The sequence below is a fragment of the Haliaeetus leucocephalus genome, unplaced genomic scaffold (genome assembly GCF_000737465.1).
Source record: "Haliaeetus leucocephalus isolate CR32 unplaced genomic scaffold, Haliaeetus_leucocephalus-4.0 Scaffold83, whole genome shotgun sequence".
In the NCBI taxonomy this organism is placed as follows: Eukaryota; Metazoa; Chordata; class Aves; order Accipitriformes; family Accipitridae; genus Haliaeetus; species Haliaeetus leucocephalus.
The window spans coordinates 2,379,028-2,393,961 of NW_010972519.1; the positions used below are offsets into that span (position 1 = coordinate 2,379,028).

General features: G+C 43.2%; 1 protein-coding gene across 1 annotated transcript in view; it reads left to right on the plus strand.

Annotated features, from left to right (window-relative positions):
- The window catches only part of AOAH (acyloxyacyl hydrolase (neutrophil)), an 80,767-nt gene extending 68,627 nt beyond the window's left edge, over window positions 1-12,140 (plus strand). Inside the window, exons 20-22 of the mRNA XM_010582585.1 lie at window positions 1,794-1,890; window positions 5,667-5,743; window positions 11,969-12,140. Of these exons, the coding sequence (XP_010580887.1) occupies window positions 1,794-1,890; window positions 5,667-5,743; window positions 11,969-12,097 (303 nt within the window). The 3' untranslated portion in view covers window positions 12,098-12,140. The remainder of the gene's footprint in view (window positions 1-1,793; window positions 1,891-5,666; window positions 5,744-11,968) is intronic.
- The last annotated feature ends 2,794 nt before the right edge of the window (window positions 12,141-14,934 follow it).

Consider the following 14,934-nt stretch of genomic DNA (forward strand, 5'->3'; position numbering starts at 1 on the left):
GATAAGAAAGAAAAGGCTTGTGAATCAAGTAGTTCTGAGTACGAAAAACCAACTGCATAGATTTTGCTGGCAGCAGGAGCAGGCCCCGAGAGCAAGAGCCTTACCCTGTCTTCATTTGGGATTTGTGTTAATCTTCCTCAGACACATTTCTGTGGACTTAATCACCAGATGGTGTGACCAAGAAGCATCCAGGCTCAGTGCAGGAATGGGAACAGACAGAAAAGAAATGTCTTAAAACTCATCCTAAAAATCTGGCTGCAGAAGTGAATGTCATATAATATCAGCCATTTGTTCCCTTACGGTACAAGCTGATTTTTAATCCCAGCACCCCCCTGCAGCCATGTAAAAGAGCCAGTAACCAAATATCATCAAAGGTGTCATCTCTGTGTATAGTTGTATTGATGTTTGCATTCACTAAACAAAATATATGGCCTTAATTTCACCAAGCCTTACATATGTGATTCGTTTTATGTCCTGTCCCTCTTGGCTTCAGAAAAGGCAGTTAAGCACATTCCTAAATCTTTGCAGGATTGCAGCTTATATATTTGTACCAACAATACAGAACATACAGTACACGTAACTTCTGTCCATGAACAATTCATATGTCTGCAGGGTATGAATTAATCTTCTTTCTGAGCCCCTGTCTGAAACTAATTGTCTATGTTATTATCCAAACTGCACAATTTAAATATTTACGAGATCCTGATCTCTGTTACAGCTGTAGAAATCACATTGGATATATCAGTTAGGTAGATGCTCAATGGAGGTAAATTACTCTGCTGAAAGTAAGAGCAGAATTTGGTCTGGCTAGATAAGCAGTAGTGGGAAGAGTAATGGGAAACGAGACCATTTTTCCTGTACGAAAAGTTTCAGTTTTCTGTAAGAGGAATGGAAATGACTGGGCTGCCACTTGTCAAGAGGCCTCTCAAACCAAGAAATTCAGAATATTTATATAGGCTGTCCTGGTTTCAGCTGGGATAGAGTTAACTGTCTTCCTAGTAGCTGGTACAGTGCTATGTTTTGAGTTCAGTATGAGAAGAATGTTGATAACACTGATGTTTTCAGTTGTTGCTCAGTAGTGTTTAGACTAGAGTCAAGGATTTTTCAGCTTCTCATGCCCAGCCAGGGCACCTGACCCAAACTGGCCAACGGTGTATTCCATACCATGTGACGTCCCGTCTAGTTTAGGAACTGGGAAGTGGGGGGCAGGGATTCGCCGCTCGGGGACTGGCTGGGGGTCGGTCGGCGGGTGGTGAGCAATTGCCCTGCGCATCATTTTTACATTTCAATCCTTTTATTACTACTGTTGTCATTTTATTAGTGTTATCATTATCATTATTAGTTTCTTCTTTTCTTTTCTATAAAACTGTTCTTATCTCAACCCACGAGTTTTACTTCTTTTCCTGATTTCCTCCCCCATCCCACTGGATGGGGGGGAGTGAATGAGCAGCTGCGTGGTGCTTAGTTGCTGGCTGGGGTTAAACCACGACATAGGCGTAGAGACACTACTAAAAGGGGTTGCCAGTAAAATAACCATATGCTGTATTAAACTTATTACATCAGCTGAGGCCTCAGTGCAACCTGCAATGATGTATTGCATGGTGAGCCCAAAGGCGGGTGGTGCTCATGCAAGTCTATGTTATGATGAACCACCTCATGTCACCTCCTTTCCCCCACCTAAAAGGGCCACATTAGCTTTCAAAGCCCTGACCATGCATTAGTGACAAAAGCTGAATCCATGCAAAGCACCGCGAGTAGCAAGGAATCGTCATTAAATTGCTTGCTTTTTGCAGAGAGCTTTACAACTTTCCAATGTCCTGAAAGAAATAGCAAGATCTGAGAAATTTGCCAACTTTGATATTTTCTACATGGATTTCCCACTGAGACAAAGTAAGTTGCTTTTTTTCCTGTCTTTTTCACAAAGTATTTAGTCAAGTGCTGGGCTGTTAATGTGCGTCTCCTATTTTAGCTCTGTACTGGGAGAAAGGCAACATAGCCAGCCAGCCTAGGTGACCCTGCCTGCAGGGCTGGGGCCAAGGGGGGACCCTTAATACCATCTCCCAGCTTCCCTGGTTGGGGTAACCTCAGACCTCTGACAAGACAAGACCCCACCACCAGCTTGGGGACCACAACCTCCCTGCTGCTCCCAGCTGCTGGCACCCACAACCCTGGTGTGTGGCACACTGGCCATTTGCACTTGGGTGACCGGGGGTGTTGGTGGTGAGGGGACAGGGACAGCAGATGAGCCTCTGCTAAAAATGCCTCCTGCTTGTCCACAGCAACTTCTCAGGCTGATGAAGAAAAAAAACAAATCTCAAAGCTATCATCTCAGTCCATAAGATTTGGGTTTATTTTTGAGCACGGCTTTTATAGCACGTCATCTAGGCTGGAGATGGCATATCTGCAATGGTGAAGGTGGTCTTCATGAGCTGTAGTATACTACATCACTGACCTGGCTTCATATTGCCTCCTCTGGGATGAGCAGTGCCTCAGGAAGGACAACTTTTCTCAGCCAGTTTTGCAGCCTGAATAACACAGCCACCCTCGCTTAACTCACTGTTTTCAAAAGTAGAAGCGCTTCTCCCAGGAGGAACTGGCTTCTTTCCTATGCTTCCTTAAGTACCTACGTACTACTGTAACTTTTGACTGGAAGAGCTTACAACACTCATCCTTCTGTGATCTTAAGTGACATTAGGTAAGCACATTACTTAGATCACTTCCTTTAGCAACTGACACTTAAAAAAAAAATAAAAGAACCAGAAACTTTTCCTTGTTACCATGAGCATGAGTGGACAGTGTCTTTGTGGGGCTGGGGACAGATGCCTGTCCCTGGATCCCTCTCAGCTCCGCTTCCCTTGTGAGATGTATGTGGGTCCAGCTTGAGGCATCACCCAGCATCAGCCCAGCTCCATCACAAGGAGAAACACACTCGCTCTTTCTTTTTAAAAAAAAAAATCAGCATGGGGTGAGCAATTGAGGTGGGAAACATATTCAAGTAGTTAGATAGTGATGGGAAAGTAGGAAAACAGCTTTTTCTCTGTATCCGGCCTGAACCTCCTGTGTTGCAACCACTGTTGCAGTGCTGTGAAGAGGCTGGCCCCATCCTCATCACCTCCCGTAGGCTCTTCCCCAGGGTGGACCATGCCCGTCCCTCAGCCTCTGTTCATGGGGCAGGAGCTCCAGCCCTGGCCACCTGGGGGCCCTCCCCAATAGCATGAATTTTTACGTACCAAAACCAGTATATAATAATTGGGAAAAACCCCTGACCTGCATTTCCTTGTTTTTATATTCCCATAGAGAGGTAGTTTCATGTTGGTCCTTCTTGCAAAAATTTTGCCTGGGGACTATATTTTAAATCTCAGCATGCAGACAGCTAAAACTAGAGCCATGAAGGGACAGAGACATCCTGGCAATACTTCAAGGTGTACATCTCTAACGCCTCTCCCCATCAGTGCCTGGCTGTCCTTGGAAGCATGAAGCTGCCAAAACACCTAAGATTATTGCAAAAATCTCATTTTGCAGCCAAATCCTATCAAAACTCATAAACTTATTTTATCCTACATAACCCAATTCAAAAAGCCTGTTCTGGGTCTCATGCAGACCATACAGAGGAGGAGATAAAGAAGGGAGGATGGGAGAGGGAGTCTTTCTGTCCAAAACTATCTCACATTGATGGGCTCCACTGTCAAGTTCGATACTGTAGCACAGAGTTTCAGGATGTCCAAGTCTATTTGCGGCTTTTGCCTCAGCTACTTAATATTTAACAAGTCATTAGGATTTGGAACAAACTACCTGCTGGGTAGGCAACTTACTTTAATAAGTTAAATGACTAACTTTAGGTAATTTATTTGCTTTCACGAAAAGAAACATCTTAATATAATTTGCTGTTCTTGATTACATTGCGTTAAATAAATGAGGTAAACAAAATCACACATGCACATGCAAACATCAGCTCTGAAAGACACTTTGCAAAGTTTCCTGCGGCCCTGGAGCCAACAATTCGAGCTTGCTATCAGGAAACCTGTCAGTTCGTGAGTGTGCTCAAAAGCTAGCTAAGGCTGCTGACCTATTTTTCTGGTCTTTTTCTGAAGCAACCGCAAATCCTCCCCTAAAGTCTCCAGACATCAAATATTTAGCAGTGGTTGCATACTGTGATAAGTGCATTGATCTCAGGCTGGCCTGGGCATATACATATGTAGCAGCTCCCAGCTTTCTTGGAGTAAAATTTGAGTATACTAGCATTTAGTCTAGATTTAGATGGACATTCAAGCTCAGATGTTGCCTTTGGCTGAAGAATTTAGTGGTTCCTTTGAGAAGCAGTGCAATAAATAGGGAATAGGGGTTGCTTGTTCTGGCTTTTTCTTGGTGTGGATGGAAGCAAGCTCTAGACTAGTCTAGCCAAGGCAATAGCCACTTCTAAGACAAACTCAGTAGGTATTTGTTCAACTGCTCTAGGATTTGAGGAGGTGAAGTATAATGGTCTAAATTCACCTATCTTGATATAAACCTTACTCATCTTGCTTACCCCTCTGTTATTTCTGGCACTGGAACAGTAGTCCCTCTACAAAGTAAAACACAATACACAGCTTCGTATTCAATGTATGACATCATATATAAGGAGCTAGACAAGCTCACTCTGTGCATCTATATGTGCACTCCGTGGTGTAATCTAAGGTGACTATGTGTTGTGCCCAACATACTGCAAGTTTGAAACAAAGCTTCAAGCCCTGTGTCTTGAAACAGGTTACTTGGGGTGTTGACTAAAGCTTCTCAAGTAGGCCTCTATAGTCAAAGTGGGAATATTGCCCTTCTGTGAATTCAGAGTTAGTATGGGGACCCAGACATCACTTTTTGACAGGGTCCAACAAACAGCGGTGAGTCTAGGTCAAAACTGTGGTGCTTGAATGAAGAACATTTTCCTCCTGACAGGATGCCTGCATAATGTTATTAAGAATTCTTAATCTGTCATTATAAAAGAAATTATTGAATTTACAGTCTGTTAATGCCATATCCACTAGTCCCATGTTTGATCACTCCACAGCCCTTTTGAAGAGAGAAAGCTTTTTACTTCACTAATGGCTCTGGGGCTTACAGCACAGCATCATTTGCATTGAATGTCATGCTTATGTAATTCAAAAGATTATTTTGTTGGAGTTGAAAAAGACCGCTCAGAGGAGACGTAACTGAAAACGACAGTCTATTCCTGCAGACATCAGCCCATGCGAATATGGCATTATCACCTCTTTCTCTAAAAAGCACAGTTTTCTTTACCTCTTTATTTTTTTGCACTGCTGAAGATGCAACTAAAATGGGAAATGCAAAAGTATTAAATCAGTGTTAAATAATTTACAGCTTTACTTGCTACAGCATGCATCTTAGTTGGGAGGGAAAGTGAATTGTTTTACAATCATTTATGTTCAAAGTGCTTCCTTGCATAAATATCACAGAGAAAAAAATTAACAATAAAGGCTTAAATACTGCCCCGAGGAGAGGGGATTGTACACAATATTGGCTCTGACAACTTTATATGAATTATCATAATCATCACACAGAGCTGTCGTGTGCTTAAAAAAACCATCGGCGCTTTGAGGAAGAGGGGGGGTACATCTCCGGGCGGGCGCCTACGTGCTTACCAGCGATAACCCCTCTGCTTACCTTGTTCGCAGCGGCCGAGGAGTGGCACAAGATGGGAGGTGAGCCCTGGCAGCTGATCGAACCAGTCGATGGCTTCCACCCCAGCCAGGTAAAAACCCAGTCCCAGGAGATGGGCAGGAGCAGGCGGGACACTGGCTCCCGTTGCTGCCCGAGGCATCCACTCGGCATGCCACGGGGATGCAGGTTTGGGGGATTTCTCTTTTAAAAAAGAGACAATGGCTTTAGCCCCAGAGCAGACATCTCCATTTCAGCTGGTTGCACTCTGCTTTAACTCCTGCAAGGTCTTCTGCTGCTTTCTTTCACTCATTGACCAGTACCCTGACCAAACAGGTCTTAAGCCACAAAACCAGATCCTTGCCACATAGGCTGGCTACCTGCCTGCTCAAACACCCGCGGGAGTTTTGCAGGATCAGGGCAGCGATGCAGCCCTGTGCAAAGCCCCCTCCAGCCCTGCCCCTGCCCTGCAGCCTCCGAGGCCATGGGTTTCCATATTGTAGCCTGGAACAAAGCTTTCTTTTTGAAGCTATACATTTAAATTGCTTTATGCTCTGCAGCTACATATTAGGAACAATTTTTCTCCTGCTTGCTCGGCCTCCAAGAACAGGTGGCAGGGGAAGGTTTACAGTCAGAAATAAATGAAAGGGAAGGAGAAGTAGCTGCTCTGCTGTAAGGCCTTGCTTGGGTTCAATAACCCAGTGTGATGTTGCCTCGTTCCCACCATATTCACTTCGAAGCAGTTTTTTTGGACTCTGTAAAACACGTGGAGAAAGCATGCATTGCAATCAGCTACGAACAAAGCCAATTGTTTTTTTCTATACACTAGCTTGAGATTTCAAACACATATGCAAAGGAAAGCAGCAGCCAGCCTTCCCCATGCTGCCCTGAGAAAAACTGCATGTAAGCTGAAACCCCACATGCAGCCGGTAGCAGCAATGGGCACAGCCTGGCCGGGGCTATCCCGCCGGCCACGACACAGTCACCCCCCACTGCTAAGTCAACACGGGGTGGTGGGCAGGTCCCAAAAATAAAGACCGCTCCTGTTTTCCATGCTTTTTAATCTTGACTCTTCAGAGCAAGAATTAGGCTGGCGTAAACTACGAGGGGACAAATTGCAGGAAGTGGGCGAGATGGAAAGGGACAGCGACAGCAGAGCTGATTTTCCCTTTCCTGCCAGAGGGCTCTGCCTGGGAGCAGCAGCAGTGGCTGCTCTCCATCCCATATACTTAACAACAGGTCCAGAAATTTCTTGCTACCTGCTGCTATGAGAGAAACGTGCCCTCCAAGCAGCCAGCTCCACTCCCAACATCCCTGCCTTGCCCAGGGGTGAAGGTCTGGGTGGCAGCTGGGAGAAGGAGGAGTGATGTTTCCTCTGTGATGTTTTTTGTGGAGCAGTTTGGAGAAAGCTGTCGTCTAGGGCACCACTGCCTTCCTCCATGCTCCCAGCTGCGTGCTCTCTTCCACCCCAGCATGATGGAGCTGTGTAAAGAAGCCTGCTATGCCACCCAGCCACCAGCAGTGCCGCTTGGCAGCTCCCCCTGCTCAAAAGCACGGAATGAATTTATGGACTGATTTTTACAATGTGAGCTAACACCCCCATATATTCACTCCCATACTCCCATCACCAAGTAACCTGAGGCAATGCTGTCTTGCACGCTGGGAAAGAGCAGTTCCTGGAGAAGCACTTCAATGGGTGTGCATTGCAAGCACTGATGGGTTCCAACATTTCGGCAGCTTCCCTGTTGACTGTGCTGTCAGTTCAGCCAGGGGAGACCTGCAGGGGGAAGTCCAAAGGCAAACCGCGTGCTTTAGGTGCTAGTTTTTACACAACCTGTGCTGGTCAGCTGGAGCAATATGGTGGCTTGCTTAGCCTTGCCAAGTCAAAAGAGCCTCCTGTTCAAAGACGGACTCCTTCATAGCAGAAATTCCTGCCTGGCTACCACACAGTACCAAGAGATAGCTGCATGAAAATATGAGCTCGCAGCCTGGGGACATGGAGAAAAATGTATCTGGATTTTTTTTTTTGCTGCAGGCTTTTTGCAAGGAAGCAATTAGAGAAAACTTGGCAAATGAAATGAGAGTGAAAACAGTGATGAAATGGACCCCATTCCCAACCCTGCCATCTGGGGAAACTGCAATACGAAGAGCCTGGAGTGAAGAAGAAAAGGGCTTTGCATTATTTTTATGTCTTACCCTGAGGCTGGCCTGAGGCTTCTTATAACCCCCAGCAACTGGCCACCATGGGAGCCAAGCTCGCCAGATCACAGCTTTTCATTCAGGCTCTTGCCCGCATCCCATATCCCACCAGCAGCTGGAAGGTAGAATAAAGTTGAAGGCAGCAAGTATTTATCTTAAAGGGATCCTGCCTAAGCCAAAAGAAAATTACAAAAGGGCATTGAAGGGTAGCAGCAAACCTACATGCAGCCCCCGGACTGCTGAGCTGCAGGATCCAGCCAAACGCTGCCATATTTTACTCCCTCTGGACCTGGCATCCTGCAGTGCTTATGATCTCCCACTCCTGCTGTTAGGATGACGTTAATGCTTTTATAGGTACATTTTCCCTTACAGTCAAGGTGCCAGCTGTAGATATGCCTTGCTTCAAGTGAGTTATTGCCCTTCTAGGATTTATTAATTAGCCTTATCCAAACATCCACCGCTTTAAATCCATTTTTCTTTTCCTGGTAGTATACGGAAGTCTGTTATCAACATACCACTATTTGGACTGAGATGTAGCACTCTGCTCCGAAAGAGTGGCTCTCTTATTAAAAAGAAGGGGAAGTGTGAGCAGAGAGTGATATTTAAGAGTACGCTTGAGAGAGATGATAAACAATTCACTTGCTCCTCATACTAGTTTTATTTAAAGTTTTACTTTGTACCAACCTGAATGCCTATGGCCAGGTACGGCTTTCATACCGTATAGAACAGCCTACTGGGAGAGGATTGATGCCGTGCAGTTCATCAACTTAATGGGGGCTCTTGCTTCAATCTCTGCAGCTATTCCCCACGCCTCACATACAGCTTGACAAATAAATACAACAGATAAGACCGAGGCTGGGCATTTCTACTGAATTTTGTCTCTGAAGATCTCAAAGCAGTTGACAAATATACACAAATTTTTTAATTGAGCAACACTCCACAGAAAACAAACATTTTAGCTCTTGCCTTCTTGTGGAGAAACTTTGGAGTTTGGGATATAAGAACTGCAGTGCTCCTCTCTGCCAATAGTGAGCTGGAAGTGTGCCATGATCCCTAGTCATTATGATACAGCAGTGGGCAGGATAAGCCGGTGTCTAATGTCAGCCCCTGGAATTCACCTGCTGTTTACCTGCTGTCTCTTTAATAAAAAAAAAATAATCTGCTGGTATAATGGCAGAAGCAGGTGTCAGCATGTATATGCAGTAGTCCAGCAGCCCAGCCATGCAGGAGAGATGTGGGAGGGAATTAAACCTTCCTAACTGATGCTTGCTTACTTATCATTGCAAGGAGAAGGAAAAGGAAATAAGAAAAAGGCAACACTCCCCCATCCCATTAGCAGCTATTCTGGTTTTTTGTGCATTGGAAGAAGGCTAGGTTAGCACACTCAGGCAGGAAAAACTAGCCCCCATAGTCCCTGCTCCAGGCAGTATTTTATATTTAAAAAATCCTTGAAAGAAGGGAGTGCTCATTTGTTTAGCCAGGCCCAGAACCACATTCCCTTACTGCAAATTTCTTGGCGGGGAAGGGGGTTTCCTGCATGTTTTTATTAAGTTGCAAAACAGAAGGCTACAAACAAAACAGTCATTCTTGGCATAACTGCATTCCTCTTAAGTTTCAAAGCTAAAACTGGGCTCCATGAGGTTTTTTTCCCAACACACCTAGCTCAGGCCGTAGGTGGAGGAAATTCACTCCATTTACTTTTGACACCTAAAAGCAAAGCGTATCACTCAGTCCTGCTAAGTTCCCTCTAGAGCTGTCTTTGAGACGCCATTCCCTGAAGTCCAACTCGGTTATCCTTGGAAGAAATCTGACTTTCTCTTCCAATTGACTGTAGAGGGAGCCCGGGGATTTTCTTCAGCATCTCTTCCTTACTACAAAATTTCACTGCAAATTCTTGTGAATGCCAGGTGGCTTCAAGGACATCACTTCTCTCTAGAACAGCTGATCACTTTGTTTGGATGACAGGGCCATGCTTTTCAACAGGATCCTGCATAAACAGCTTAATTTCTTGCTTTTATGAAGTTACCAGGGAGAATGCGAAAGCCCTGAGCATCACAAACTGGAACCTGATACGCTTGGAAGATTCTTAATGATTATGTACAGGCAGGAAAGCACAGCTTGAGTGTGATTAGCTTCTCCTGTTCTTTTCCTTAAGTCATAGCAAAACACGTTCCAGCCAGAAAAAAAGAGAAAACCCTGAAGTGATGCATATCAGATAAGTTGGGTATTTACACTTTGCTGAGAAGCATGCCCATCGCCAGTTTGGTGCAGAAGGAGAAAACAGATAGCCAGAAGCTGCTGAAGTAACACAGCCACCTCCCAGTTGCAGTCACCCAGAGCTCTATGAGGAATGGGTAATATTTCCTTTAAAAAAAAAAAATTTCTTAGGAGTTGTCGTCTTCACAAAAAATTAATTGCAAAAAACATACAAATTGTAGCAGGTTTCAAAGCACAAGAGCTTTGGAATTTAAAGGAGACCTATGAGAAAAGTGATTTCTAGAATCATGAACCCTTCTCTGTGCTGCACTACTCATCCAGAGTAAATTATTGAAATCAGGGCCACATGAAATGATGTCTGAGCAGGACCTACATAATTTAGGGCAGTCTAAGCACATATGCCTTAAATTGCCAGTCAACAGTAGCCTGAACACTGTAGAACATACCTCCAGTGATACTTTTGCAGTGGGTGCACCATGCCAAGATAGTAGAGGTTTTTTTAAACCAACCAACCCACCCACCCACTCTGCTAAAAAAACATACGGAAGGGTTAGGGACTTGTGAAGGAGTTTTGGAGACTACCATGCCAGAATGGACCACTCTGACAGAGACAGGTCGCAGCCCTCTGGCAGCCATAGGGTATCTCAGAATAACCACATTTGGTCACATTAGAAATTTCGACCAGGAGAAAACACCCTATTGCACAATCATCTTCCCTATCCCTCCTCCCTGCCCCAATTCCTCCATTAGCTTAAAGAGACCTTGAGTGACCAGAGTCTAAGAGCTTCCACTCCACAAATGTGTCTCTTTGTACATGAGCTCTGAAAAAAAGAAAGTTTTTGTGTCCTGGCCCCTCATTACAGCTTCTTTCAAAAGCACAGCGTTTAAAAAGAAGTGCATTAAAAGTTCCCCAAAGGCTCCAGCCTGTTCCCAAAGCCCAAAATGACAGTGTTCAAATAGTTTGATTCCATAAACCCATCTTGGCCCTTAAAAAAAAAAAAGGCTTTGTTAGCTCTATTTAAACCTCATAATCACAATCAACGTCAGAGTGAGTTTTAGGGTTGAAAGTGAAGTTACCATATACGCAAAATATAATTGTAGGTCAGAAGTTAAAACAAAAACACGTTAGCAGGGTGAGAAAACTTGGTTATAAGAGAATCAGGCTGTTCTCTCTTCCCCTTCCTGCTACACTTGGTGTTTTTCACCCTGGCCATACAGCAGATACAGTTACTCTTTGGTGCATAACTTCTAGGGCAAAAACCTCTATGAAAGCTGGAGCAGTTCTAATATCAAGGAGAAAAGCTATTTTACCACTTCTACAGGTCTCATGGAAAAAAACTCTGAAGACAACCAGCAGCAGGCACAAACTTAGAGCATCAGAACTGGGTAGTTTTGAACCTAAATATAATTGGGCTTCTTTTTCTCAACACCCATGATTTCCTTACAGGATAGCAGAGAGAATATTTATTAGAAGTGTCAGAGGCATTTAGGAGCATGAATTCCTTCAGACTTGCAAGAGTTTTATGCATTATATCTAAGCAGTGCTTTTGAAATACTTTCAAGATGTTTTGAGGGGGGAAAAAAAAAAATCAGACTCTAGGGCTTTTGAGTAGAAGTTTATAGACCAGACATCATAGGCATGAGGAAGTGGTTGGAAAGTATCATTAGACCAAATGGCTGGTCAGGGAGGTGCAGATATACAGTCCTTGCATTATTTTTACTGTTCAGAAGGATTTTCCCCCGTTCAGGCAGCTGGAGTGGGTTATTTTCTTTGGTTAGAGGTTACAGTTCATCACATGGCTGTACAGGGGAGTCTTCTTTATGGTAGGGTCTCCTAAATGCTGGCATGAAACAACTACATTATAAATGCACAAGAATTTGATAGTATTTGTGCTGTTTGCAGATTGCTGCAGCCCTTGGAACAAGAATTACCTGGCAGAAGGTGCTACATGAATGGCCTCAAGTGCTTGGAAGGGAGAATCCATTCAACGACCAGATTGAAGCTATATTCAAAGATCAAGGTGGACACTGACTTCCAAACTACCAGAGCTCTGACACGGTTTACAGTGATGCTTCCCAGTGCATTCCATGAGACAAGATGATTAACAACACACACAAAAAAAGGGGGAGGCCAAGTTATCGGAGCCAGTAGCAGCAGACATAACACAACAGCATTCTTTTCGGTTTGTATCTCACCTGCACTAGTAGGCTATGCTTTTTCTGTGGAGCAACAAAAATAAAAATCAAAGGATACCTGCCAGCTAGACTATTTATTGTACTGGTTTGCAAATCTGTTAATTTTTTTCTATATATAGCAAACTCCTAGCCCTACCTCTATTTTATTTTTTTTCCCCTGCAGAACATTATTTCTGGGCTTTCCATTTGTAGTGTTTCAACAGTTAATCTGATCCGCAAAATGGGGGGGGGGGGGGGGGGCCCAACCACACTAATTTTTTTTTTATAAATTGTGTGTATGTAATTACCCTGACTGTCAATACATTATTTAGCTGCTATTTGCTTATTAAAATGTGCCAGGAATAACAAGGCACTAGGATTTTGATTTGCCTGGCAGCATTAGTGCAGGCTGACTGAGCACAGGTTCTCTCCCTGCCCCCCCCAACAAGGTATTAGCTTGAAAACCCTTCATGTATTTAAAACAGGTTGCTTTTTCAACCTTTAGTACATATTTGCTCTCTTGCTTCCTAACAAATATGACATAGCCGGTCCTGTATCTTTTACAGGCATGACCCAGGGAATCGCTGAAGATATTGGTCAGCCCTTACCTGTTCTACTTCATACGCAGACTTGAAGGTTGAGAATTACTAGTAGTTTTTCACTAGCTTATCCAATGCTCTTAGCAAATAAATAAATAAATATTAAAAAATTACAAGACAGCTCTACCCTACTCACAGCCTTACTGGTGATGAAGGGATCAGATAGCATAAAATGGCATTAATTACAGGTGGGAAAAAAAATCTGGTAAATAGGAAGTGTTAACATGCCGTGACTAAAATCCAACAAAATCTGCTCTTTGTTCTGAACACATCCCTTGCCTAAGGCTGCATCACACATGAGCCAGCTCTTAGGCTGAAGTCCAAACTAAAGGAGATGGCCTGGCTGCATATTGACCTTAGCACACTGGCCACAGCTGTAGGAGATGCATCTGCTCAGTATTTTGAATAGGCAGAAGATGACTTGGCTAGTGCTATTTTGATTGAAGCCCGTATTATTGCTATCCTAGATCCTCTTCCTTTTTTTTTAGAGTACAGTTGATACTGCATCTTTTATTAAGATAGAAATTCATTTGGGACTACTGCTAGCATTTAAGTAAATATTCAAGTCACCTACTTTAGGAAACCAAAAGGGAATACATTTCTTAATTGAATGATACTTACTAATACGGCCCCAATTCATTCAAGGCGTTTAGATGTTACCAAAATATCCAGTCTCCCAAGAAATAGTTTCAACTCCACAGAGGCATGCTTGAGGAAGACTATTTAGCATTGGAAGGAAAAGGAAATCTACCTGCTTCCTGTACACATTCTCTCCACCAAACAGCATAACATTTGATGCACACTGGCCAGGTAGAACACCTTCAACCTATTTTTTTATTACCTCTCCAGGCTTCCTATCTTTCATTAAAAACAGCACAAGGACAGAAACAAGTGCATGCACATGGTTTTACTATAGACCAAGTTCAGCACAGACAATAATTACAGAATATCAGATAATTTCCTCTACACCAAAATACAGAAATGTAGCAATTAAAAGGGGGAAGGGAACAGTATGTGCTTAGAAGCCAAATTTTCAGGCAATTTCATTGCAAATGATTGTATTTCATTTGAGGTTGGGATTTAATAACACCAATTAGGAGTTTTACAAGCTACTAAAACTGAAATTTCCTCAGCTAAAATAAGCTTCATTGCCCAGAGCAAAGCATTTTCCATTTATAGTTTCTTATTAGTGAACATCTTGAATTTCTGAACAATGGAAAAAAAAAAAGCTTTCTTATAAAATTAGAACAGCATCTTCTCAAAGACAACCTGAAACCCACACAGCTGAATCCCAAAGCAAAGCTCTGTGATTTGCCCAGTATAATTGTTCCATACATGATACGGGGTCTCTGAGGGACTTCATGACTGGCTGAAGAGGCACTAACCAAACCCTATGTCCTCATGCCTCAGAGGTGAGCTCTGCAGTTCAGAATTAGGCTGGATGCAGAAATTTGATTTGTAAGTAATGTAGTAACCATTTGCAAATAAGGATGAATTTCAGGCCTTTTAAGCCGTCAGCTTTTACAACCACTGTGTCTCTCCATTATTTCAAAGAATGCAAAAAACAGCTGAAGATCTGCACCCCCAACCATCCATCGCTTACCAGTACCACTCTAAAAATAAATGTCCTATATTTAAAGAAATGCTTCTGTAAAAGCTTATTTATTCTAAAGCAGTAACAAACTATGAATCCTAGTCTATTCCATTAGTTTGACTATCTCCTGGTGCCTAGGTTGGTTGAATGTGACAAATGCATGGGGAACAGAGAAATAAGCAGGAAAAAAAAGAAGTTTCTGTCAGAAAGCTAGGTAGCTTCATGAAATTCAAACTTTATAGCAGTACAGATTTCTAGAAGAAATGGTCTATATCAAGGTCTTTTTGGGGGGAGAGTCAGAGCACCTGAATAGAGGAAGAATTATGTCACTGGCTAGTTCCAATGCACTGCAAATAGGAAGGGGTTTTTTTGAGGTTATTCTGTTCATAAATGATTTTTACAAAACTTAAAAGCTTTGTTTGAAATCAGACAGTAGGAACTATTTTTGAGGTATAGAACATCTATAGCTACCTGAAGCTATTGAATTCACACCATCTGGCC